The sequence below is a fragment of the Ranitomeya imitator genome, chromosome 5, assembly GCF_032444005.1.
Source record: "Ranitomeya imitator isolate aRanImi1 chromosome 5, aRanImi1.pri, whole genome shotgun sequence".
Lineage (NCBI taxonomy): Eukaryota > Metazoa > Chordata > Amphibia > Anura > Dendrobatidae > Ranitomeya > Ranitomeya imitator.
In genome coordinates, this window is record NC_091286.1 from 136,144,712 (window position 1) to 136,169,931 (window position 25,220).

The following is a 25,220-nucleotide window of genomic DNA, read 5'->3' on the forward strand; positions in this document are numbered from 1 at the left end:
ATTACTACATGTGTGGCTAAAACAAAATTTCAAAAGATTCCTTTTTTAGCTGAGGAAACAGAAGCTGATTGCATATATGGAGTGGTCACCTAAAGAATGTACACAGAACCATAGATATCAAGGATATAATGCCAAAATTATTTCAACCTGCTTTAAATATGCATCAAGGTACCCAACACTCCACATTCCCTCCATCGCTGGTCAGAGACCTAGACTAATCAGTTTTGTTTTATTTCCCTTCCTTATGAGTTCTGCCTTAGTGCTGCCATTTTGGATGCTTCATTTCATTGAATGGACACTGTCAGTGTGGAATTTCATTAAATTTATATAAATGTTTTTATGAGTTATCCATTAAACAAGTCCCCTATAAGTGACAGATGCCACTTTTGGGCATTGTTCGCAGTCTCCATTAAATGTCTGGAGTTTTTCCAGGCATGTACATTTAACAGAAGGCTAAAATGCAACATGACCAAGTTCATCATAAGTCATAGCATTGTCTTTTGAGCAATAAAGCATATGTACAGTATAGCAATGATAACTTAGCAACTGATACAATATGGTTACCTCATTCAGAAGAACGGCAGATTCATGGTCAGACGTTTTAATTTCAGCGGCTTCCTGAAGGTCTTTAAGAAACTGTTTCATCCAGAGGGAAAATTCTTGTATCAAGTCATCAAATTTCTGATGTTCACATATAATGGACTCCATGACACTGATCCTAGAAAAATATGGCCATAAAAAGAATAGTGTTATAAATACAATATTTGATATATGGTATTTTTAATGTTTAGGGTGTGAAAGTCTTAAAGCGACTCTGTCACCCCCTCCAGCCGTTAGAAACTAAAAGAGCCACCTTGTGCAGCAGTAATGCTGCATTCTGACAAGGTGGCTCTTTTAGTTATTGGTGCAGTCAAAGCAGAAATAAAGTGTTTTATAATTTCGCAAAAATACTTGTCTTTAGTCCCGGAGGCAGGTCTTAACCCCCCTGCTGCACACGCCACACTGCCGTCACTCAAGACTTCTTCGACGCCGGGCACTGCCCCCTCCGCGCTGTTTTCAAATCAAATCCGGCGCCTGCGCTGTTTTCTTCTGCCTGGGGCAGGCACAGTGAGTGCTGCCCGTCTGAACGCAGATGCAGTCTCGCAGACTGCGCCTGTGCGGCCACCCTGCTTGTGAATCCCAGCTCCGCACTGTGCATAATGCATAACACACTGCGGGGCTGGGATTCACAAGCTGGGTGGTCGCACAGGCGCAGTCTGCGAGACCGCATCTGAGGTCAGACGGGCAGCGCTCACTGCGCCTGCCCCAGGCAAAACAAAACAGCGCAGGCGCCGGATCTGGCTTGAAAACAGCGCGGAGGGGGCGGCGCCCGGCGCCGAAGAAGCCCTGAGTGACGTCAGTGTGGTGTGTGCAGCAGGGGGGTTAAGACCTGCCTCTGGGACTAAAGACAGGTATTTTTGCGACATTGTAAAATGCTTTATTTCTGCTTTGACTGCACCAATAACTAAAAGAGCCAGTTTCTAACGGCTGGAGGGGGTGACAGAGTCACTTTAAGACAAAAGTCTCTGGCTGAAATTCCTCCTCCTTAGCCTTATAGTGAATTGATTCTTTTTTTTAAAAAAAGCAGTAAAAGTTCTATATTTTTTTTAGGAATTTTTCTTCTATAATTATTGATGGAAGAAAGTGGAAAATTAAGTAATCCAATTGTACCTCCATTAAAGAGGTTTACCCATAGTTTAAAAATCATCATCAATGAGCCCAGGGAGGGGTAATAAAAACTTCTATACTCACCTCCCAGACTAGCTCCAAGGCTGTGCACTTCCTACTGGCTTCTTCCACTCTTACAGAACATGAAGGCTGCAGACAATCAGTGACTGCTGATTTACTGCAGAGGTCACGTAAGAACACTGATGAAGCGAGACCGATTCAGATTCCAAGTAAGGATGGCACTTGTAGAAATCCTGCGAGTGCAGGTCCAGGAGGCGAGCACAGGATTTGATCTATTATTACCCAGCTCTGGCTTTATTGACAATTTTTAAAGTAAGAGAAAATCCATTTAAATCCTTAGCTGTTTGCCTGCCCGATTTCTCCAATCACTGTGGTGTTACCTATTTTGGGTCATGCTTTGAGGTTACACTTTTCTTTATAACTCCAGCAACTGCTCTCTTTGGATGGACTTTCTCTCCAAATATATACTCCTTTCTCTCATTCTATCAGATTAACATATTGTATAATTTTATGCAAATTATCATAAAATATGACGTTATTTATGTATTTTCTGGTTTAGGTTATTAAAAGTTAAGTTGGTTTACCGGTCTGAAAAGAAACGTCTGCAGTCACACAATGTGTTATCAGCATGCCGAATGGTGACAGCATGCAAAATGCACACTGTCATGATTCCCCTGTATTCACAACTCAAAATGGAGGTCATGTGATCACATGCTTACGATTTGCACACTTGTGATCACATGTTGACTAGATTTTTATCCACTTGTCTCAAAGTTCTATTGAGGAAAGTACATTGTAAATTATTCACGAGAAGTGAATAACAAATTGTTCGAATTCCACTGGTCTAGTGAATTTCCAAAAAAATCAACAATAATTCAATTTGCATCAAATCGATTTGCTCATCTCTAGTGGATACAATTATATGTAGTCCAGGCAATGTTCTGTAAAAGTATGGGAAAGAACTTAAAGGGAACCTGTCACCCCCAAAATCGAAGGTGAGCTAAGCCCACCAGAATCAGGGGCTTATCTACAGCATTCTGTAATGTTGTAGATAAGCCCCCGATGTAATCTGAAAGATGAGAAAACGAGGTTAGACTATACTCAACAGGACAAAGTACGCCTGCGCCAGAGCCGCAGCGTTAATACAAGAAGAGGACTTCATCGTAAGACGATGGGAGGCCCCGGACCGGACCGCGACGCCCATCGGACCGGACCGCCCCCTCAGGTGAGTATAATCTAACCTCTTTTTCTCATCTTTTAGGATACTTTGGGGGCTTATCTACAGCATTACAGAATGCTGTAGATAAGCCCCTGATGCCGGTGGGCTTAGCTCATCTTCGATTTTGGGGGTGACAGGTTACCTTTAAGGAAATTTTGCTGGACAGCTGAGACATCACCGTGAAGCAGCCAAAACCATGACTGAATGCATTTTGGCATGGTTTTTATATTGACTTCTAATAGGCACACCATTTTTCAAGTTTAAAATTGCTGTTTACCTGCAAAAACTGTGCTACCATTAAGAGTCTATTAATTAATGGCCACACAATTTTACAGGTAAGCACTTGTTTTACTCACATTTACAATCAATTTGAAAAATGTGACAAAGTGTATGACAGTGCAAATACAGTCAGATACCACACATCAGCTACACACATTTCTGTGCTAGTTGCTACAAAGTATTATTTGGCAGTCCCGGCTGTTTAGCTCAGACTGCATTTCCTAGACAGGATACAATTGTATGTTCTTGGTCAAGAGAAGTAATAGGTATATACAGGAAAACAACATAGGGATGTAAACAAGAGGTCTCAATTACAACAAACTAATATCATTAAAGGTGTATTCCCATATTATGATATTGGTATATTTAGTTAGGTAGCAGGAACATAAGCAGAAAAATAAGCAAGTTTCCAATTTCAACCAATAGGCCTTATGTCATGAAAAATGTGCATGTAATACATGTACCGTATATACTCGAGTATAACCTGACCCGAGTATAAGCCGAGGCACCTAATTTTACCACAAAAAACTGGGAAAACTTGTTGACTCGAGTATAAGCCTAGGTTGGGAAATGCAGCAGCTACAGATAAATTTCAAAAATAAAAGTAGATACCAATAAAATTACATTAATTGAGACATGGGCCCCATAAGATGCTCCATACAAAATATGATCCATATAATGCTGCATAAAGATGATGATGGCCCCATAAAATGCTCCATACAAAATATGCAACATATAATGCTCTATAAAGATGATGATGGCCCCATAAGATGCTCCATACAAAAATATGCCACATATAATGCTGCATAAAGATGATGATGGCCCCACAAGATGCTCCATACAAAAATATGCCCTATATAATGCTCTATAAAGATGATGATGGGCCCATATAGTGCTCAAATGCAGTTTATGCTGCTCTTATATCGTATATTGCTGCTGCAATAAAGAAAAATGACATACTCACCTCTCGTCGCCGACCGCTGCTCCTAAGCGTCACCATCTCTCTGCAGTGACTGTCAGGCAGAGGGCGCTCACTAATCACATCATCGCGCCCTCTGACCTGAACGTCACAGCCAGAGGACGCAGAAGACACAGCGCGGCGGTGGAACGGGGACAAGCAAGCGGCGGCACAGGCATCTGGCCCCCATAGCACGCCAGTGTCCCTGCCTGCTCAGGACCCCGACACTTTTCCCAGTGCCAACGCTGACCGCCGGCCCTTTCAGCAGCCACAGGAACACTTACCGAGGCTGCAGGGGAGCGCGGATATGTTCCGTAGATGTCGGGGACCTCCGCACTGGGACCGTGACTCGTGTATAAGCCGAGGGGGGTCTTTTTCAGCCAAAAAAGGGGCTGAAAAATTCGGCCTATACATGAGTATATACAGTAATTCATAAAGTATTGATCAAATGCATGACACATACACAAATTTGATCACTTAATTATGAATTTTATGTATTACTAGATGGCAGCCCGATTCTAAAGAATCGGGAGTCTAGAATCCATATATACTTTATTTATTCAAATGTAAGAATAATACAATTAATAAATAATAGTAAGAAAGAACAAAAATAATAGGCAGTATATGGAGAAAACACCAAACAAAAGTTCAAAATTGGTGTGAAAATGTCACTGAACCACTTCACAACTAAATATATATAGTTTTGGTAAATGGTATTATCATTTTTTTGACGAAATTCGGCAGGAGCTTGAAGAGCAACGTCACTGGGCCCGCCTCCACGCAGTAGAAACTTGCTGTGAGGTAAAAATTCAAAAATCACACCAAAATGGCGGGCGGAGTGTGTCACAGTACGGCACGTTTCTGATTGGTCGATCGCAGCAGGCGGCAACCAATCAGACACTGGACACTGTTGACGTCACTTATCTCCGGACATTAGCTCCGGACATTAGCTCCGGACAGGAAGTTGGCACAAATTGCAGGAAGTAGTATTCTAGGCAATTATATATTAGAAATGCAGATTACCTGTAGGTCAAAACGTCGCAATATAATCTGTTAAAATGTTTCTGGAGTTAACCCTTTAACACCACATAACGAATACATCTGTCATGGAGCGTGTCAGGGACATGAGACAGACTCTACACAAGGCAGATGCCCTAAAATTACTTTGCTTGACATCACACAGCATATATGCAGTCAATCAAGCAGAAGAAGGTGGCATTGGATGGAAATAGAGCTGGAGTGATAGATGCTTCAGATTTACAATAGTTCTTCAGCCTCATTTGTATATCAATGCAAACACTGATTCTTCAGTGACAGAGGAAAGGGCTGGTCATGTAAACGTATTGCTGGACTTGTCTTTGAAAGAGCTACATGCACATATAGTTTTGTTTTGTTTTTGTTTTTTTTGGGGGGAGGACCTGATGACAGATTCCCTATGAAGGGGTACTCTCAAGTTATTAAATTGCTTTAATTAGAGAAACCGCATGAAAATAAGCAAGTTTGAAATTGACTTGCCTTTTCTATCTGCTGTCATTATCCGGTAATGAGAGCTTTTATCATAGTGTGCAGCTGGTTTCTTTAGTTCACTAGTGTTGCCCAGGCCATGGTTCTGTGTGTGTAGTAATTACATAATTGAACAAGGGTTAACCCCTAACATCCCAGCCACTTCTCGCCAGGTAATTCATTTTAACACAGCAGTTAGCTTCTCACTTTCATGGGTTACCTGTCAGCTTCTGTTATAAATCTTGCAAAACCAGCCCACATCATCTGCCTCTCCCAAATGATTATAATATCACTCTCACTGTTCGGAGCTATTAACTTATTGAAATGCCTTGTTATCTATCTAAATATAGTCATAACAGTGTAGACTCCAGAACAAACTACTAATAACTGAATGTGTTACAGCAGATAAAGGAATACAGTAGCACTCTGTAAGCACTAAGGCTACGTTCACATTAGCGTTTCCCGACGCAGCGTCGGGAAACGCTGCGGCGACGCATGCGTCATGCGCCCCTATATTTAACATGGGGGACGCATGGACATGCATTTTTTTTGCCGCAAGCGTCGGGTGCAGAAAACACAACAAGTTGCATTTTTCTAGCATCCAAATTTCGGCGTGCGTTTTTGTGCGTTTTTATTTGCGTTGTGCGTTGCGTCGCCGACGCAGCGGCGCACAACACAAATGTGAACGTAGCCTAAGCTGAATGCAAACACTGAATATATGAAATTTAAACTGCATAACTGCTATATAGAATATACTTATCCTAATGAAGGCACTAAGCGCATAAATTGGCCAATTCATGAGAGCCTATCAGCTGCAACAAGGCGTACCTTTCTTTTCAAACATGCCTCTCCCACGCTAAAGCATACAAATTAAAGTTCAGGTATGATCCAGTATTAATTAAAAACAGCCTTAGGGTATGTTCACACGTTCAGGATTTCCATCCTTTTTTTTTCAGGACAGTTTTTTTAAAAAACTGCAGCTCTTGGCAGAAAACGCAGGTCCTTTTTTTGGTCCTTTTTTTGTCCTTTTTTGATGCGTTTTTTGATGCGTTTTTTTATCCTTTTTTTATGCAGTTTTCTATGCAGAGACTGTGTGTTTCCTAGGAAGCTTTTTAGGGCTAAAATGGCTGAAAATACCCTAACCCTACCCCTAACCCTAACCCTACCCCTAACCCTAACCCTAACCCTACCCCTAACCCTACCCCTAACCCTACCCCTACCCCTATTCTAACCTTAGTAAAAAAAAAAAAAAAAAATCTTAATTTTTTTATTGTCCCTACCAATGGGGGTGACAAAGTGGGGGGGGTGTCATTTACTATTTTTTTATTTTGATCACTGAGATAGGTTATATCTCAGTGATCAAAATGCACTTTGGAGCGAATCTGCCGGCCGGCAGATTCGGCGGGCGCACTGCGCATGCGCCCGCCATTTTGCAAGATGGCGGCGCCCAGGGAGAAGACGGCCGGACGGACACCGGGACGCCGGGTAAGTATAAGGGGGGGAGATTAGGGCACGGGGGGGGCATCGGAGCACTGGGGGGGGCATCGGAGCACGGGGGGGGGCATCGGAGCACGGGGGGGCGGGATCGGAGCACGGGGGGGCAGCCACACTCCGCCCACGCACTTCCGCCCGCTTCCCCGCACTTCCTGCTGCAGCGGTTCTGCACATCAAATCGCAGTAAAACCCGCAGATATATTTTTGATCTGCGGGTTTTACTGCGATTTTGACCTCACAATGGAGGTCTATGGGTGCAGAACCGCTGCGGTTCAGGAAAAAGAAGTGACATGCTCCTTCTTTTTTGCCGCAGCTATTCTGCGCGGCTTTTTAAACGAAATTACGGACCATGTGCACAGCAGTGACTGTTTTCCATAGGGTTACATTGTTATGTACCCTGCATGGAAAACTGCTGCGGAACCGCAGCGGCAATACCGCTGCGGTTCCGCAGTAAAAAACGCACTGTGTGAACATGGCCTTAGGGTGATTGGAGGGGTGATGAGTCAGAAAAGGAGGTAGTCAAAACCCCCAGTAGTATACTACAAAAAAAAACTGACCAGCATCTTCAAACAGAATAAAGCAAGTGTAAACAGGTGCAGTATATAAACAAGAGAATGCAGCAGCACTCTGTAAGTATGAAATTTGAACTGCATTACTGCTATATAGAATAGACTTCTAAAAATGAAATTGGTGTATAAATTGGCCAATTCATCAGAGCCAATCAGCAGCAAAAAAGGGTACCGTTCTTAAATTCAAGCAGAAATTGAGCTGAGCTTTATAGTTCTACTATGTGCACACATTGTGGATTTTGTTGCGGATATATACTTACCTTTCCACCGTAGTTCATTTAATAACGAGTGTCTCACGACGATCTCAGGTGTAGAATAGTCACATTGGGAGATCTGCCCGGCCTCCGGTGATACACTGACAGGAGATAATCCTCCCGCATTGTATCACTGCGCCGCTGTGAGAGTTCACCGCAGTTTGTGCTGTCACTTGCGGCACCGCTGCGTGAGAAAATTCTCACGCAGCAGTGCTGTGAGAGCATGAACTGCAGTGAACTCTCAGTGAAACACTGCGGGAGCGATTATCTCCTGTCTGTGTATCACCGGAGGCCGGGTAGAGCAGTCACATTCCCCGATGTGACTGTTCTATACGTGAGATCATCGTGGGACACTCGGTATTAAATGGACTATGTCAGACAGGGAATATTTATGTTGATTTATTATTTTAATTTTGTTGCAGGAGATCAAGGGAGTCGGGGATTAGGTGATGCAGTAAGTATGGTAAAGATTCAATAAAGGAGTCTGTGCGATTGATTATTTCAATTAAAGGACTTTATTCTGGCCGTGTCTTTATTTACCATGTAACTATAGGATTAGTAATGGATAGGTGTCTTATTGAAGCTTCTCTATTACTAATTAGTGGGCTTGATGTTACTGGACAATACAAAGATGACATCAACCCCACAAATATTACCCCACTTGCCACCGCTACAAGGCAAGTGGTAAGAGCGAGGCTAAGTGCCAGAATTGGCACATCTATAAGATGCGCCATTTCTTGGGCAGCTGAGAGCTGATGTTTTTAGCCTGGGGGGGTGCCAATATACATGGCCCCTTCCCAGGCTATTAGTATCAGGCTGCAGCTGTCTGCCTAGCCTTTGCTGGTTCGATTTTATGGGGGGACTCCACATCAATGTTTCTTTGGGGTTCCTCTGTAAACTAGCCAGTAAAGGCTAAGCAAACATCTGTGAGCTGATATTAATAGCCTGGGAACCTTTATGGCTATTGGCTCCTTCCCAGAATATTAACATCTGCCCTCAGCCATCGGCTATTCCTCTGTTGGTTAAGAAAATTACGCGTGAGCTCACGCAATTTTTTTTAACAAATTATTTGAAAATCAAACAAATATTGCGTCTCACGCAGATTGTGTGTGTGTGTGTGTCTCTTATTTAACTCTTTATGTACAATTTTAATAATGAGGGTATCTGGCTAACACCTTTTCATTACTAAACCTCAGGCTTGGTATTACATATGTATATATATAGTCACTTTTATTTGTTTTGTGTATGTGTAAACATTACATTTTTTTTGTTAAATAATATATCTTTATTTAGCTTGCAAATCCGCAGACAAATCCACAGAGAAAACCACATGAAAATCAGCATCAAATCTGTATCAAAACCGCATAAAAACCACATGGATTTTTAACTGCGGTTTCTGCCAAGAGAGGAAGAATCTGCGCAGAATTTTACAACAGCAAATCCGCAATGTGCACATATAGCCTAATACTATAGTCTAATGTGCACATATAGCCTAATACTATAGAACTATAGTTCTGCTACTGCCCAGAATTGTCACTCAAGAAGGAGTGGCCACCCTAGCAGAAACTTGGAAGTAAGGTGATTGTAAGAAGACTGCAGACCTCTGAGCTGCTCAAGAGACAACTTGAGAATTCCCCTTTAAGACAGGAGGCTACAATAAAGCAGGTGTGCAAGCTAATATTTTTTTCAGAAAAATGATGAAATGTTAAAAAAACTAAGATTAGAAATACTTACTGTTTGTTAACGGATTCTGGTAAGGTATTCCATCTCAGCGAAAGTTCCTCAAGATGGTCCCTCAGTTGCTGTACGCTGTTTTCAGAGGATGTTGGATATAAAGATGCACACAACTGGACCAGAACTGTATATCGCTGAGACTGTGTAGTTAACTCGGCTTTCAGATCCTGGCAAAAAGAAATGTAAATATATAATGCTGTTACTCTTATCAGTAGACCAGCATCAGTGATTTTAGAATTCCTGCTGTCATCCCCAGAAGCTCAGACTACAATGCTGGGTGGAGGTCCATACTTTTTTTGCTAAGTATGCGAGATTCATTCTGGTTACTGAAGTCACTGGCATAAAAAATATATTCAGAATCATAGTCATGGATCTACATTAATTGCACACTCTGATCCCTCACATTTCATTTTTATACCTGAAGTGATCGCATCTCAGCTTCCAGTTTTGCTTTGTCGGCAGAGAACTGTCCTTGCTGTGGACCGACCACAGCTTCACTTGCTTCAAGCCAGGTTACAAAAGAAGAAAATTCCTTTTCTTGCCTACAAATGAAAAGTAGAAAAATAATACAAGAAATGAATTAAGAGGTAGTGATGCTATTCTGAATGCTCACAGGTTTCTGTGTCACATGTCTGCCTGAGCACTGGATGAAGAAGCACAGTTAAAGTGGCTATCTCAGGCTTAAACCCCTTCACCACCGTGGGGTTTTACGTTTTGGTGTTTCCGTTTCTTGCTCCCCATCCGATCGCCTGAACTACACATAGGAGGGCTGCAGTCTTGCTGTGTGTAGCAAAAATAATCACCTGCCTGTGGCCGGTGCTCATAACAATCCGGCAATGACAACCACAGGAGTCTCCTGCAGACCCCGGGTTGTCATGCCAACCCATCAGCCACCCGCAGTCATTTGACACGATGGGCGTGGTTTGTGATGTGCTTCCATAGCAATCATGTTAAATGTCGCTATCAAAGATTGTAGCGAGATTTAACATGTTAATAGCCGCGGGTGGATCGCGATTCTACCCACTGCTTTTCGGGGCACATGTCAGCTGATTTCATCAGCTGACATGTGCCGGAAAAGTTGCGGGCTCATCATCTGCGCCCGCAGCAAACAGTGGGAGGCGTATGCATTCAAAGTTGTAAAAGGGTTAATATTCCTGGTCATTTATATTGTGAAGAGTGAAGGATCAGTGGTTAACACTATTACAATGTAGCGCTGGAGTCCTGAGCTCAAATCCAACCATCCACAACATCTGCAAGGTGTTTTTATGTCCTCTTCGTGTTTGCGTGGGGTTCCTCTGGATACTCCAGGTTCTTCCAACACGTCAAACACATAATAAGGAATTTTCGATTGTAAGCCCCAATGTGGACAGCGATGATAATGTTTGTAAAGTGCTACAGAATATGTAGGAGCTTTATAGTCAAGCATAAATAAATGTTGACGACCTATCCTTAGACAGAGTTGCAGTGCCATACATTACCATTACACAATAGCCATCTTGTGATGAGCCACACTACGTGATCAGTGCAATGTAAGACCGTATTGTGACAATGGTGATTCCACATAACAAAATATGCTATGCTACACAACAAGTGGATGGTTCCTAATTACATGCCATTAAAAAAATCGTTGCAGATGAATAAATCAGAAAAGCCACAGACTGATTTAATTGAATTTCCTTTAAGCTAACTAGTGTGCAAACTTGTATGAAGGAATTGCAAATCTATTACAGAAATCCAACTGTTTTCACTAAAACGTCATGGACAATATTGCTCCAAATCCTGACATGCTCCGGTGGATGCCATATTATAAAATGGTAAAATAAATGTTTGATGTTGTTTTTATTTTCACTTTAGTTATTCTTCCACATGTTTTTTTATTTTCCATTTTTATAGTCTTACCTCTGCCAATGAACTAATAATTGCTCCAACAAGGTGAGTCTTTCTTTCGCCTGTGTAGTCACAACTTCAAATCTGGCCTGGAGGCTGGAAATGGCCTGCATTGCTTTACTCCTGTTTGTGAGTTTACGAGTACCAACACTCAGAGAATGGATATTGTTCTTCAACATTTCAATGTCATGACAGAGATCCTATGGAAGAAAAAAGACACATTCTCAACAAGAAAGACAGTAATAAGCGTTAGCGGCTGGGGTCTACAGCTAATTGCCAGGTGCTGGGGTATGTACACTTTTAAGCACAACTGTATCTAATCTATTACATGTAGCGTTCATATGTGCTCTTCTTCTACAATATATACTATATACCTGTCTAGTCCACTACATGTAGCCTTAATATGTGCTCTACTTCTACAATATATACTATACACCTGTCTAGTCTACTACATGTAGCCTTCATATGTGCTCTACTTCTACAATATATACTATATACCTGTCTAGTCCACTACATGTAGCCTTCATATGTGCTCTACTTCTACAATATATACTATATACCGTACCTATCTAGTTGATTACATGTAGCCTCCATATGTGCTCTTCTTCTACAATATATACCTGTCTAGTCTATTACATGTAACCTCCATATGTGCTCTACTTCTACAATATATACTATATACCTATCTAGTCTATTACATGTAGCCTCCATATGTGCTCTTCTGCTACAATATATACTATATACCTATCTAGTGTATTACATGTAGCCTCCATATGTGCTCTTCTGCAACAATATATACTATATACCTATCTAGTGTATTACATGTAGCCTCCATATGTGCTCTTCTGCTACAATATATACTATATACCTATCTAGTGTATTACATGTAGCCTCCATATGTGCTCTTCTCCTACATTATATACTATATACCTGTCTAGTCTATTACATGTAGCCTTCATATGTGCTCTACTTCTACAATATATACTATATACCTGTCTAGTCTATTACATGTAGCCTCCATATGTGCTCTTCTTCTACAATATATACTATAACCATATACCTATCTAGTGTATTCCACGTAGTCTCCATATGTGCTCTTCTTCTACAATATATACTACATACCTATCTAAGCTATTACAAACCTCCTCTAGTATATTACTTACTCCTCTCCTACAATCCAGCTCCTTTAACCCTTTATAGCTTCCATCCTAATGTAATCCTACTCATCAAATATCACCATAAAATTGTAATGAGATAAAAATGAATTGTCATTCAGCTAAATTACCTGATGGGAATGTAGTACTTTGTATGTTTCTGATGCAGAGGAGCAGTTATTTACTGGAAGAGCCAAAGATGTCTCAATATTCTCTAAAGAAGTTAGAATCTGTGAATAATTTAATGTGTTATTGCATTATACTTTTCATTACAGCAAGTTCAGAGACGAGCAACAAGGATAGTGAGAAGACTGTAAACTGTGTCCTATGAAGAACGGCTAAAGGATCTGGGAATGTTTAGCTTGCAAAAAAGGATAAGAGGAGGCTGTCACAGTGTAAAGAGATCATCATTATTCTCATTTGCACATGGAATCACGAGAAGCAATGGAATTAAACTGAAATGGAGAAGAGACAGATTAAATATTAGAAAAATCTTTTTGACATTGCGGTTGATCAATGAGTGGAACAGGCTGCCATGAGAGGTGGAGCGTTCTCTTTCAATGGACGTCTTCAAACAGAGGATGGACAGACATCTGTCTGGGATGATTTAGTGACTCCTGCATTGAGCAGGAGGTTGGACACGATGACCCTGGAGATCCCTTCCTAATCTAACATTCTATAATTCTATGATTCATTCTCGAATGTAGACTAAAAAAATCACCAAAAATGACCAAATAGTAAATCAATAAGACATCTCGTTACGCTAATGAACTGTTCTTAAAATTTTAAGGATAACCTCTAAATACTGAAAACTATCTATGACAAAATAATAGGAACTGAAAAAGTAGTCACATTTGACACGGCTGGAGATGGGGTGTGACAGCAAACCGTCTGGTTATTACATAGTCTTATACGAAACGTAAAGACTGTTCTGCGCTTTTGTTTACCTGTCTAATTGTGTCATCAAACTTCTGTTGCTGTTCGGCAATGCCCAGAATACTTTCTTCTAGTCGATGAGCATGTTCTTTGAGTTCGTCCCAACACTTGACCATCTGTGATAGCTTGGCTTTTATCCGAGTCAACTCTGCAGAGCTTATAAATTCAGAAAATGTTTGGCTCCGTGCCTCAAGCTCTCTTACTGCATTAGATTTATTCTTCAGATCCTTAAAAATGTCCTATAAAGGTAGCGTTACAAGGAACTGGTTTAAGGATAAACCTTTCAAGCTCGAAATGTATATAAAAAATAGAATTGTAATTGTTTCAGGTGGGATTTTTTCTCTGCAAAAGAAATATCTTGTTTGGAAGCTTTCATCAATCTGTACCATGGTTTTCTTTGTAAAGAAGATTTGCACGTGTGTGGGCAGCACACACTGTATTTCCTCATATAAAACAGCACATACTAGAGTATTTTTTTAATTGGTGCACTTTACAAACTATGGCTGAGATTCGCCTCCAGTGCAGCTTCATCTCTTGGCGCCACAGCCAGTTAGGAGCTTTACGACAAACCATTTTTTTTTTTTATAAACTAAAAGATAAAACTCTGGCGCTTACCACCGAGGGACAGGAAAAATGGTTCAGAAGCTGCTGGCGATTAAAACAGGTTCTGTGTAAATACCTGTTAGAAAACGGGTATGCTAGTGAAAATTAATGTATAATCGCCGCGCTAACCAAACTAGAGTAAGAAAGTAGTACCAAGAATGAAATTTGCTAGGCTAGGTACTCTCTTGGTTGTAGAGGCTCTAACGAAAGGAAAAAGTGAATAAATAACGTAAATTAAGGGGATGCATGCACATTATAGCACTTTGCTCTGCCCTCTGCAACCGTAAGGGGCGGATTATAAAATTTATTTTTAGTAAGAAAACTATATTTCTTACTAAATGTATTTTTTTTATATTTACGGTATATATTAATTTTTACACTTAAAAAATATATTTCTTTTACAATACTCCAATCTCACAAAGGGACTTGAACATCCGATCCTTTGTTCACACAGGTAATAATACCCTTCACTACTTATTTAGTGCCGTGCATTTCCTAGCCTGACATTGTTTATTCCTCAGGTAACCTAGGGGCCCCCAACTCTTGTAGTATATTGTAGGTATACGGCAAACACAGAGGTCAGTGTTGGGCCACCTTGTTGCCATAGCGACCATCGGCAACCCATGATCGCACTGTGGTGGTGCTGATGGGCTGCCAGAGAGTGCGATTTCTTTCTGTCAAACTTCTCACATGTCACTGTCGCTATTGACAACAGAATCTAAGGGGTTAGAGTGCTGAGATCTGAGCTACGTTGGGTCCCAGCACGTGATGCAGGAGCTTAGCTGTGTACAAATGTCTGCTGCTATTGATGGCACCAAACAACTATTGTGCCTGTGCCATTCCTAGGATATAATTGTATGCCAAATTGTGGTGAACTACTTGCAATATGGATGTACTTTTAAGCCCGCCATTGACAAGAGATTGATGCAAACAATGCCTTGGCCAATCGTTCGGCAGGCAGCCATTTCGGATGGATCTCTCATACAGAGTATTGGCCGCTTCCTCTCTATTAGAAGGGCTTAGCCAAATTGGCGGTAGCTTATCTCCAGGAGATCTAAGAAATCGTCAGTCAAAAATCAGACATTTCAGATCGATATTTCCCTGACAATAAATTCCTCTGGGTTCCCATACCCATTAGGGTGTTGTCCGAACTCATTGATATAGGCGAGTTCGACCGGCATTAGTCTGGTCTAAAGAGTATAGGGGCATATATTTCCTTTTGTAGGAAGGGGTTGAGGACAGGAAGCTTTGACTTGACAAAAAAAAGATGAAAGAGAGAAAAAAAGAAAATATATTGCCATCTTCAAAACAAAACTCATTCTCGTGTATATGTAATAACGTTCACCTGGATGCGTGTAACTTGCAGTTCTGATGAAAGATCAGACCGTTCTAGATCTGATAATTCCTTTTCTCTTGCTGAAATCCACATGGAATGTGCCTCAAAATCATGGTCAAACTTCTCCCAAATATCTTTAGTTATCTCCATTTTCTTGATGCTTAAAAATAAGAAAAACAAAGAAAACAATTATATTTTACACAAATATATGAATTTGTTCAGTCTCGAGGAGCAATCATGCACATGAAGAAGTTCATAAATAGCTAGCAGATTCTAAAACTCCACATATTTGTGAAGAAAGATAGTCATGTACAATTTATACATAAAATAATTATGTCCTAGTTTTTCACCGTTTTCACTGACAGCAAAGGGACGCATCAAATTCAATGGGTGTTTTCATTTGTCCATTTTTTTGATGGCGCTCTTTGGGCCTATCTGTGGATTATATTAGTAATTTGTGTTGGATTCATGTACTGTCCATTTCTTCACTGACTGGTTACTAAGCAAGAAAACGGATGCATGAATGGCAAAAATGAACACATAGACCAAAAAAGAAAGCACTTTAACGACTACCTATTTATGTAGAACTTGTATTAAGAGAAATTTATTGTGTGATTTGCGGTGCACTAACAACAGACAACATGAATCAAGGATTTTCACTATGGAATGCTTCAGCGGGATCCCACCAGCTTTTCAGAAGCCTTGTTACCTAGACAGTAAACAGGAAAGACCTGTCAAACTACCAGAGGTACAAGGACAAGTCAGTGTAAAGTATGTTTTCTCTAAAATGTCATATGGATGCTTTTAATAAGTGAGCCTGTCTTTGATGAATGCTGCCCTTGGTTTGTTTATTTAGGGTATTTTATTTTTAAGTTTTTCCAGAATTTTTGAGGTGTCTTTTATTGGCATTTCCCGGACGTTTTCTTTATCTATATTCATCGATGAAGAAACCAGTAGCATTTTAAAAGCAAAAACACTGCAGAAATATTCAAAAAGACACCTGGGAACTTTAGAGCCTTTCCATCGAGTTGTATTTCTAGAGGTCTCCAGAGTGAAAAATGGCTGAAGAATGGTCAGGTCATGGTGTTTGGAAACCTGAAGCAGTTCAAAGACACTCAGAAGCCTGAACATGTGCGTGGTAAGTCGTTTTTACACAGCACATGTTCATTCTTTTGTGCATTTTCTGGGCACTTTTCATGTGGGTAAAAGAGAGGACACACCTGAAAAAAGATGTTTGTGTGCACGTACCCTAAAGATCACACCATGTACTAGTCAAGTCCGATGTGCAGACAAGATTTACCCATACAACAAAGAAAATGAGAACAGCTGGGGAGGAAGAAGGGAGAGTCAGCGCATCAAATCTAGCTGGACCTCAATGAGGACAGGAAACATTGCACGCAGACGCCCTAGTCGAAGTGGAAGTGAAGGAAAAACAAGATTCTCCAGCGATGAAGATGAGGTATGTATAAAACTTCACATATTTCAATAAACGTTAGAAAACGATATTCTCAACAAACCACAGATAATTGTTATGTTTGCTAATGACAGGTGTTATGAAGGCAATCCAGAAACACAGTGTGCTTAGCGATCAGAGCGCACACAGTGATCTGACAAATACCCAAAAATACAAGAACGAGCTCTGAGACGTGGAAACTCTGTAGACTGCACACCTGATCCTATCCTAAACACAACTAAAAGCGGCTGTGGATTGCGCCTAACAACTACCTAGGCAACTCGGCACAGCCTAAGAAACTAGCTAGCCTGAAGATAGAAAAATAGGCCTGACTTGCCCCAGAGAAATTCCCCAAAGGAAAAGGCAGCCCCCCACATATAATGACTGTGAGTAAGATGAAAAGACACGGCGGTACACCCTTTGCGTCTCAGAGCTTCCAGCAAAACAAAAGACAAGCTGGACAGAAAAAAAAGCAACAAAAAAAAGCAAAAAGCACTTAGCTATACAGAGCAGCAGGTCACAGGAACAATCAGGAGAAGCTCAGATCCAACACTGAAACATGACAAGGAGCAAGAATAGCAGCATCAGGCGGAGTTAAGTAATGAAGCAGTTAACAAGCTCACCAGAACACCTGAGGGAGGAAGCTCAGAAGCTGCAGTACCACTTGTGACCACAGGAGTGAATTCAGCCACAGAATTCACAACAGTACCCCCCCTTGAGGAGGGGTCACCGAACCCTCACCAGAGCCCCCAGGCCGACCAGGATGAGCCGCATGAAAGGCACGAACAAGATCGGAAGCATGAACATCAGAGGCAAAAACCCAGGAATTATCTTCCTGAGCATAACCCTTCCATTTAACCAGATACTGGAGTTTCCGTCTAGAAACACGAGAATCCAAAATCTTCTCCACAATATACTCCAATTCCCCCTCCACCAAAACCGGGGCAGGAGGCTCAACAGATGGAACCATAGGTGCCACGTATCTCCGCAACAACGACCTATGGAATACATTATGTATGGAAAAGGAGTCTGGGAGGGTCAAACGAAAAGACACAGGATTGAGAACCTCAGAAATCCTATACGGACCAATAAAACGAGGTTTAAATTTAGGAGAGGAAACCTTCATAGGAATATGACGAGAAGATAACCAAACCAGATCCCCAACACGAAGTCGGGGACCCACACGGCGTCTGCGATTAGCGAAAAGTTGAGCTTTCTCCTGGGACAAGATCAAATTGTCCACTACCTGAGTCCAGATCTGCTGCAACCTATCCACCACAGAATCCACACCAGGACAGTCCGAAGACTCAACCTGTCCTGAAGAGAAACGAGGATGGAACCCAGAATTGCAAAAAAATGGAGAAACCAAGGTAGCCGAGCTGGCCCGATTATTAAGGGCGAACTCAGCCAATGGCAAAAAGGACACCCAATCATCCTGGTCTGCAGAAACAAAACATCTCAGATATGTTTCCAAGGTCTGATTGGTTCGTTCGGTCTGGCCATTAGTCTGAGGATGGAAAGCCGAGGAAAAGGATAGGTCAATGCCCATCCTACCACAAAAGGCTCGCCAAAACCTTGAAACAAACTGGGAACCTCTGTCAGAAACAATATTCTCAGGAATGCCATGCAACCGAACCCCATGCTGAAAGAACAAAGGTACCAAATCAGAGGAGGAAGGCAATTTAGCCAAGGGCACCAGATGGACCATTTTAGAAAAGCGATCACAGACCACCCAAATGACTGACATCTTTTGAGAAACGGGAAGGTCAGAAATGAAATCCATCGAAATATGTGTCCAAGGCCTCTTTGGGACCGGCAAGGGCAAAAGCAACCCACTGGCACGAGAACAGCAGGGCTTAGCCCTAGCACAAATCCCACAGGACTGCACAAAAGTACGTACATCCCGTGACAGAGATGGCCACCAGAAGGATCTAGCCACTAACTCTCTGGTACCAAAGATTCCAGGATGACCAGCCAACACCGAACAATGAAGTTCAGAGATAAGTTTATTAGTCCACCTATCAGGGACGAACAGTTTCTCTGCTGGACAACGATCAGGTTTATTCGCCTGAAATTTTTGCAGCACCCGCCGCAAATCAGGGGAGATGGCAGACACAATGACTCCTTCCTTGAGGATACCCGCTGGCTCAGATAAACCCGGAGAGTCGGGCACAAAACTCCTAGACAGAGCATCCGCCTTCACATTTTTAGAGCCCGGAAGGTACGAAATCAAAAAGTCGAAGCGGGCAAAAAATAACGACCAACGGGCCTGTCTAGGATTCAAGCGCTTGGCAGACTCGAGATAAGTCAAGTTCTTATGATCAGTCAATACTACCACGAGATGCTTAGCTCCTTCAAGCCAATGACGCCACTCCTCGAATGCCCACTTCATGGCCAGCAACTCTCGATTGCCCACATCATAATTACGCTCAGCGGGCGAAAACTTCCTGGAAAAGAAAGCACATGGTTTCATCACTGAGCAACCAGAACCTCTCTGTGACAAAACCGCCCCTGCTCCAATCTCAGAAGCATCAACCTCGACCTGGAACGGAAGAGAAACATCTGGCTGACACAACACAGGGGCAGAACAAAAACGACGCTTCAACTCCTGAAAAGCTTCCACAGCAGCAGAAGACCAATTAACCAAATCAGCACCCTTCTTGGTCAAATCGGTCAATGGTTTGGCAATGCTAGAAAAATTACAGATGAAGCGACGATAAAAATTAGCAAAGCCCAGGAACTTTTGCAGACTTTTCAGAGATGTCGGCTGAATCCAATCCTGGATGGCTTGGACCTTAACTGGATCCATCTCGATAGTAGAAGGGGTAAAGATTAACCCCAAAAATGAAACTTTCTGCACACCGAAGAGACACTTTGATCCCTTCACAAACAAAGAGTTAGCACGCAGGACCTGAAAAACCATTCTGACCTTCTTCACATGAGACTCCCAATCATCTGAGAAGATCAAAATGTCATCCAAGTAAACAATCAGGAATTTATCCAGATACTCACGGAAGATGTCATGCATAAAAGACTGAAACACAGATGGAGCATTGGCAAGTCCGAACGGCATCACTAGATACTCAAAATGACCCTCGGGCGTATTGAATGCAGTTTTCCATTCATCTCCTTGCCTGATTCTCACCAGATTATACGCACCACGAAGATCTATCTTAGTGAACCAACTAGCCCCCTTAATCCGAGCAAACAAGTCAGATAACAATGGCAAGGGATACTGAAATTTAACAGTGATCTTATTAAGAAGGCGGTAATCAATACACGGTCTCAGCGAACCATCCTTCTTGGCTACAAAGAAGAACCCTGCTCCCAGTGGTGATGACGATGGGCGAATATGTCCCTTCTCCAGGGATTCCTTCACATAACTGCGCATAGCGGCGTGTTCAGGCACGGATAAATTAAATAATCGACCTTTAGGGAATTTACTACCAGGAATCAAATTGATAGCACAATCACAATCCCTATGCGGAGGTAGAGCATCGGACTTGGGCTCTTCAAATACATCCTGATAATCAGACAAGAACTCTGGGACCTCAGAAGGGGTGGATGACGAAATCGACAAAAATGGAACATCACCATGTACCCCCTGACAACCCCAGCTGGATACCGACATGGAATTCCAATCCAATACTGGATTATGGGTTTGTAGCCATGGCAACCCCAACACGACCACATCATGCAGATTATGCAACACCAGAAAGCGAATAACTTCCTGATGTGCAGGAGCCATGCACATGGTCAGCTGGGCCCAGTATTGAGGTTTATTCTTGGCCAAAGGTGTAGCATCAATTCCTCTCAATGGAATAGGACACCGCAAAGGCTCCAAGAAAAACCCACAACGTTTAGCATAATCCAAATCCATCAGATTCAGGGCAGCGCCCGAATCCACAAACGCCATGACAGAAAACGACGACAAAGAGCATATCAAGGTAATGGACAGAAGGAATTTGGACTGTACAGTACCAATGACGGCAGACCTAGCGGACCGCTTAGTGCGCTTAGGACAATCAGAAATAGCATGAGTGGAATCACCACAGTAGAAACACAGACCATTCAGACGTCTGTATTCCTGCCGTTCAACTCTAGTCATAGTCCTATCGCACTGCATAGGCTCAGGTTTAACCTCAGGCAGTACCGCCAAATGGTGCACAGATTTACGCTCGCGCAAGCGTCGACCGATCTGAATGGCCAAAGACAAAGACTCATTCAAACCAGCAGGCATAGGAAATCCCACCATGACATCCTTAAGAGCCTCAGAGAGACCCTTTCTGAACAAAGCTGCCAGCGCAGATTCATTCCACTGAGTGAGTACTGACCATTTCCTAAATTTCTGACAATATACTTCTATATCATCCTGACCCTGGCACAAAGCCAGCAAATTTTTCTCAGCCTGATTCACTGAATTAGGCTCATCGTACAGCAATCCGAGCGCCAGGAAAAACGCATCGACACTACTCAATGCAGGGTCTCCTGGCGCAAGAGAAAATGCCCAGTCTTGAGGGTCGCCGCGCAAAAAAGAAATAATAATCAAAACCTGTTGAATAGGATTACCAGAAGAATGAGGTTTCAAGGCCAGAAATAGCTTACAATTATTTTTGAAACTTAGAAACTTAGTTCTATCTCCAAAAAACAAATCAGGAATAGGAATTCTTGGTTCTAACATAGATTTCTGATCAATAGTATCTTGAATTTTTTGTACATTTATAACGAGATTATCCATTGAAGAGCACAGACCCTGAATATCCATGTCCACACCTGTGTCCAGAATCACCCAAATGTCTAGGGGAAAAAAAAAAGTGAACACAGAGCTGAGAAAAAAAAAAAAAAAAATGATGTCAGAACTTTTTCTTTCCCTCTATTGAGAATCATTAGTTGGCTCCTTGTACTGTTATGTTTGCTAATGACAGGTGTTATGAAGGCAATCCAGGAACACAGTGTGCTTAGCGATCAGAGCGCACACAGTGATCTGACAAATACCCAAAAATACAAGAACGAGCTCTGAGACGTCGAAACTCTGTAGACTGCACACCTGATCCTATCCTAAACACAACTAAAAGCGGCTGTGGATTGCGCCTAACAACTACCTAGGCAACTCGGCACAGCCTAAGAAACTAGCTAGCCTGAAGATAGAAAAATAGGCCTGACTTGCCCCAGAGAAATTCCCCAAAGGAAAAGGCAGCCCCCCACATATAATGACTGTGAGTAAGATGAAAAGACAAAACGTAGGGATGAAATAGATTCAGCAAAGTGGGGCCCGATATTCTAAGACAGAGCGAGGACAGTAAAGCGAACTTTGCAGTCTACAAAAAACCCTAAAGCAAAACCACGCAAAGGGGGCAAAAAAAACCCACCGTGCCGAACTAACGGCACGGCGGTACACCCTTTGCGTCTCAGAGCTTCCAGCAAAACAAAAGACAAGCTGGACAGAAAAAAAAGCAACAAAAAAAAGCAAAAAGCACTTAGCTATACAGAGCAGCAGGTCACAGGAACAATCAGGAGAAGCTCAGATCCAACACTGAAACATGACAAGGAGCAAGGATAGCAGCATCAGGCGGAGTTAAGTAATGAAGCAGTTAACGAGCTCACCAGAACACCTGAGGGAGGAAGCTCAGAAGCTGCAGTACCACTTGTGACCACAGGAGTGAATTCAGCCACAGAATTCACAACAGATAATCCAGTAGAACCAACGTGTTTCAACGTGAATCCTTCGTCATGGTGGATTAATGCCGAAACGCGTTGGTTCTACTGGATTATCTGTGGCTTACCAAGAATATCGCTTTTTAAATTTTATAATAAAGAGTGATGTTCTATACATACCTCATCTTCATCACTGGAGAACCTTGTTTCTCCTTTGATACAATATGGGTGCACAAACAATGAGACACTATCAATATGACATCCATTTTTCAAAGTACACAGAAAAGTAACACAGAAAACTGAATTACCGTAAGTTTATTTTCTTATTGAAAAATGGATGCCATATAAATGTCTAAAACCTACATATGGGCCACATAGCAACATGATTTTAGCAAATACTGAACACCACATGGATAAAAAATCCCTTGTTTCTATTGGATGCAAATCAGTTTTCTTAAGATCATTTGAACGTAGCCTCAGTCAGCCATACTTTTGAGCCAGAGTCTCCTTAACATGCTTCACATTGTCTTGAATCGATCTTGTCTTCTCCTGCAGGTGGCGTTTGCTCTTATATCCCAGCTTAATATTAGATGACTTCTTGACAAGGCTTTCTGCTTGGACTGAGAGATCTTCACTTTGTTTGCAAATCTCCTGCAGAAACAACATATTATATCATGATATAAATTTGAACTACGTTAAATAAAACACTAAAGGGGTTGTTGAGGATAGGTGATAATTTGCTGATTGATGGGTGTCCTATCGTGTGGAGTCGCACCAATTGGCAGAATGGGAATTTGTGTTCCACATTACAAAATGGTGCAGCAAGTCAGACTGCTGAAGCATTCATTCTCCATGGGGCTGACGGAAAAAGTGGAGTGCAGTACTTGGCAGCCCATAGGGAATGAATGGAGCATAGGTTACAACTATACACTGCTGTTCCAATCTAACAGGGATAAAAGAGAAACGTTCTCCTGATTGGTGCGTGTCTCAGGGGTCAGCCCCCCACTGATCTACATGTTAACACCAATCCTGTGGACAAACCCTTTTGACTTCCATTTGAACCTAAGGGTACCGTCCCACTAAAACGACGCTTGTTATGAGAGGCAATTCAGTACCACAATGAACATAGCGGTCAGAGCACATACAGTGATCTGACAATAACCCAAAATCATAGAACGAGCTCTGAGACGTGGGAACTCTGCAGACCGCAATCCCTAATCCTCTCCAAACAACACTAGAGGCAGCCGTGGATTGCGCCTAACTCTGCCTATGCAACTCGGCACAGCCTGAGAAACTAACTAGCCTGAAGATAGAAAATAAGCCTACCTTGCCTCAGAGAAATACCCCAAAGGAAAAGGCAGCCCCCCACATATAATGACTGTGAGTTAAGATGAAAAGACAAACGTAGAGATGAAATAGATTCAGCAAAGTGAGGCCCGACTTTCTTAACAGAGCGAGGATAGGAAAGATAACTTTGCGGTCTACACAAAACCCTAAAGAAAACCACGCAAAGGGGGCAAAAAGACCCTCCGTACCGAACTAACGGCACGGAGGTACACCCTTTGCGTCCCAGAGCTTCCAGCAACAAATTAGACAAGCTGGACAGAAAAAATAGCAAACAAATAGCAAAGAAGAACTTAGCTATGCAGAGCAGCAGGCCACAGGAATGATCCAGGGAAAAACAAGTCCAACACTGGAACATTGACAGGAAGCCAGGATCAAAGCATTAGGTGGAGTTAAGTAGAGAAGCACCTAACGACCTCACCAGATCACCTGAGGGAGGAAACTCAGAAGCCGCAGTACCACTTTCCTCCACAAACGGAAGCTCCCAGAGAGAATCAGCCGAAGTACCACTTGTGACCACAGGAGGGAGCTCTGCCACAGAATTCACAACAGTACCCCCCCCTTGAGGAGGGGTCACCGAACCCTCACCAGAGCCCCCAGGCCGACCAGGATGAGCCACATGAAAGGCACGAACAAGATCGGGAGCATGGACATCAGAGGCAAAAACCCAGGAATTATCTTCCTGAGCATAACCCTTCCATTTAACCAGATACTGGAGTTTCCGTCTTGAAACACGAGAATCCAAAATCTTCTCCACAGTATACTCCAATTCCCCCTCCACCAAAACCGGGGCAGGAGGGTCAACAGATGGAACCATAGGTGCCACGTATCTCCGCAACAAAGACCTATGGAATACGTTATGTATGGAAAAGAATCTGGAAGGGTCAGATGAAAAGACACAGGATTAAGAACCTCAGAAATCCTAGGTGGACCAATGAAACGAGGTTTAAACTTAGGAGAGGAAACCTTCATAGGAATATGATGAGAAGATAACCAAACCAGATCCCCAACACGAAGTCGGGGACCCACACGTCGTCTGCGATTAGCGAAACGTTGAGCCTTCTCCTGGGACAAGGTCATATTGTCCACTACATGAGTCCAAATCTGCTGCAAC

At 42.3% G+C, this 25,220-nt stretch overlaps 1 protein-coding gene across 1 annotated transcript in view; it reads right to left on the reverse strand.

The window, feature by feature from the left end:
* Positions 1-25,220, reverse strand: part of SYNE1 (spectrin repeat containing nuclear envelope protein 1) — a 493,169-nt gene that overhangs the window by 308,668 nt on the left and 159,281 nt on the right. Inside the window, exons 30-37 of the mRNA XM_069769177.1 lie at positions 23,253-23,413; positions 15,664-15,814; positions 13,727-13,954; positions 12,911-13,009; positions 11,638-11,825; positions 10,157-10,280; positions 9,739-9,905; positions 565-718 (exon numbers count right to left, since the gene is read on the reverse strand). Of these exons, the coding sequence (XP_069625278.1) occupies positions 565-718; positions 9,739-9,905; positions 10,157-10,280; positions 11,638-11,825; positions 12,911-13,009; positions 13,727-13,954; positions 15,664-15,814; positions 23,253-23,413 (1,272 nt within the window). The remainder of the gene's footprint in view (positions 1-564; positions 719-9,738; positions 9,906-10,156; positions 10,281-11,637; positions 11,826-12,910; positions 13,010-13,726; positions 13,955-15,663; positions 15,815-23,252; positions 23,414-25,220) is intronic.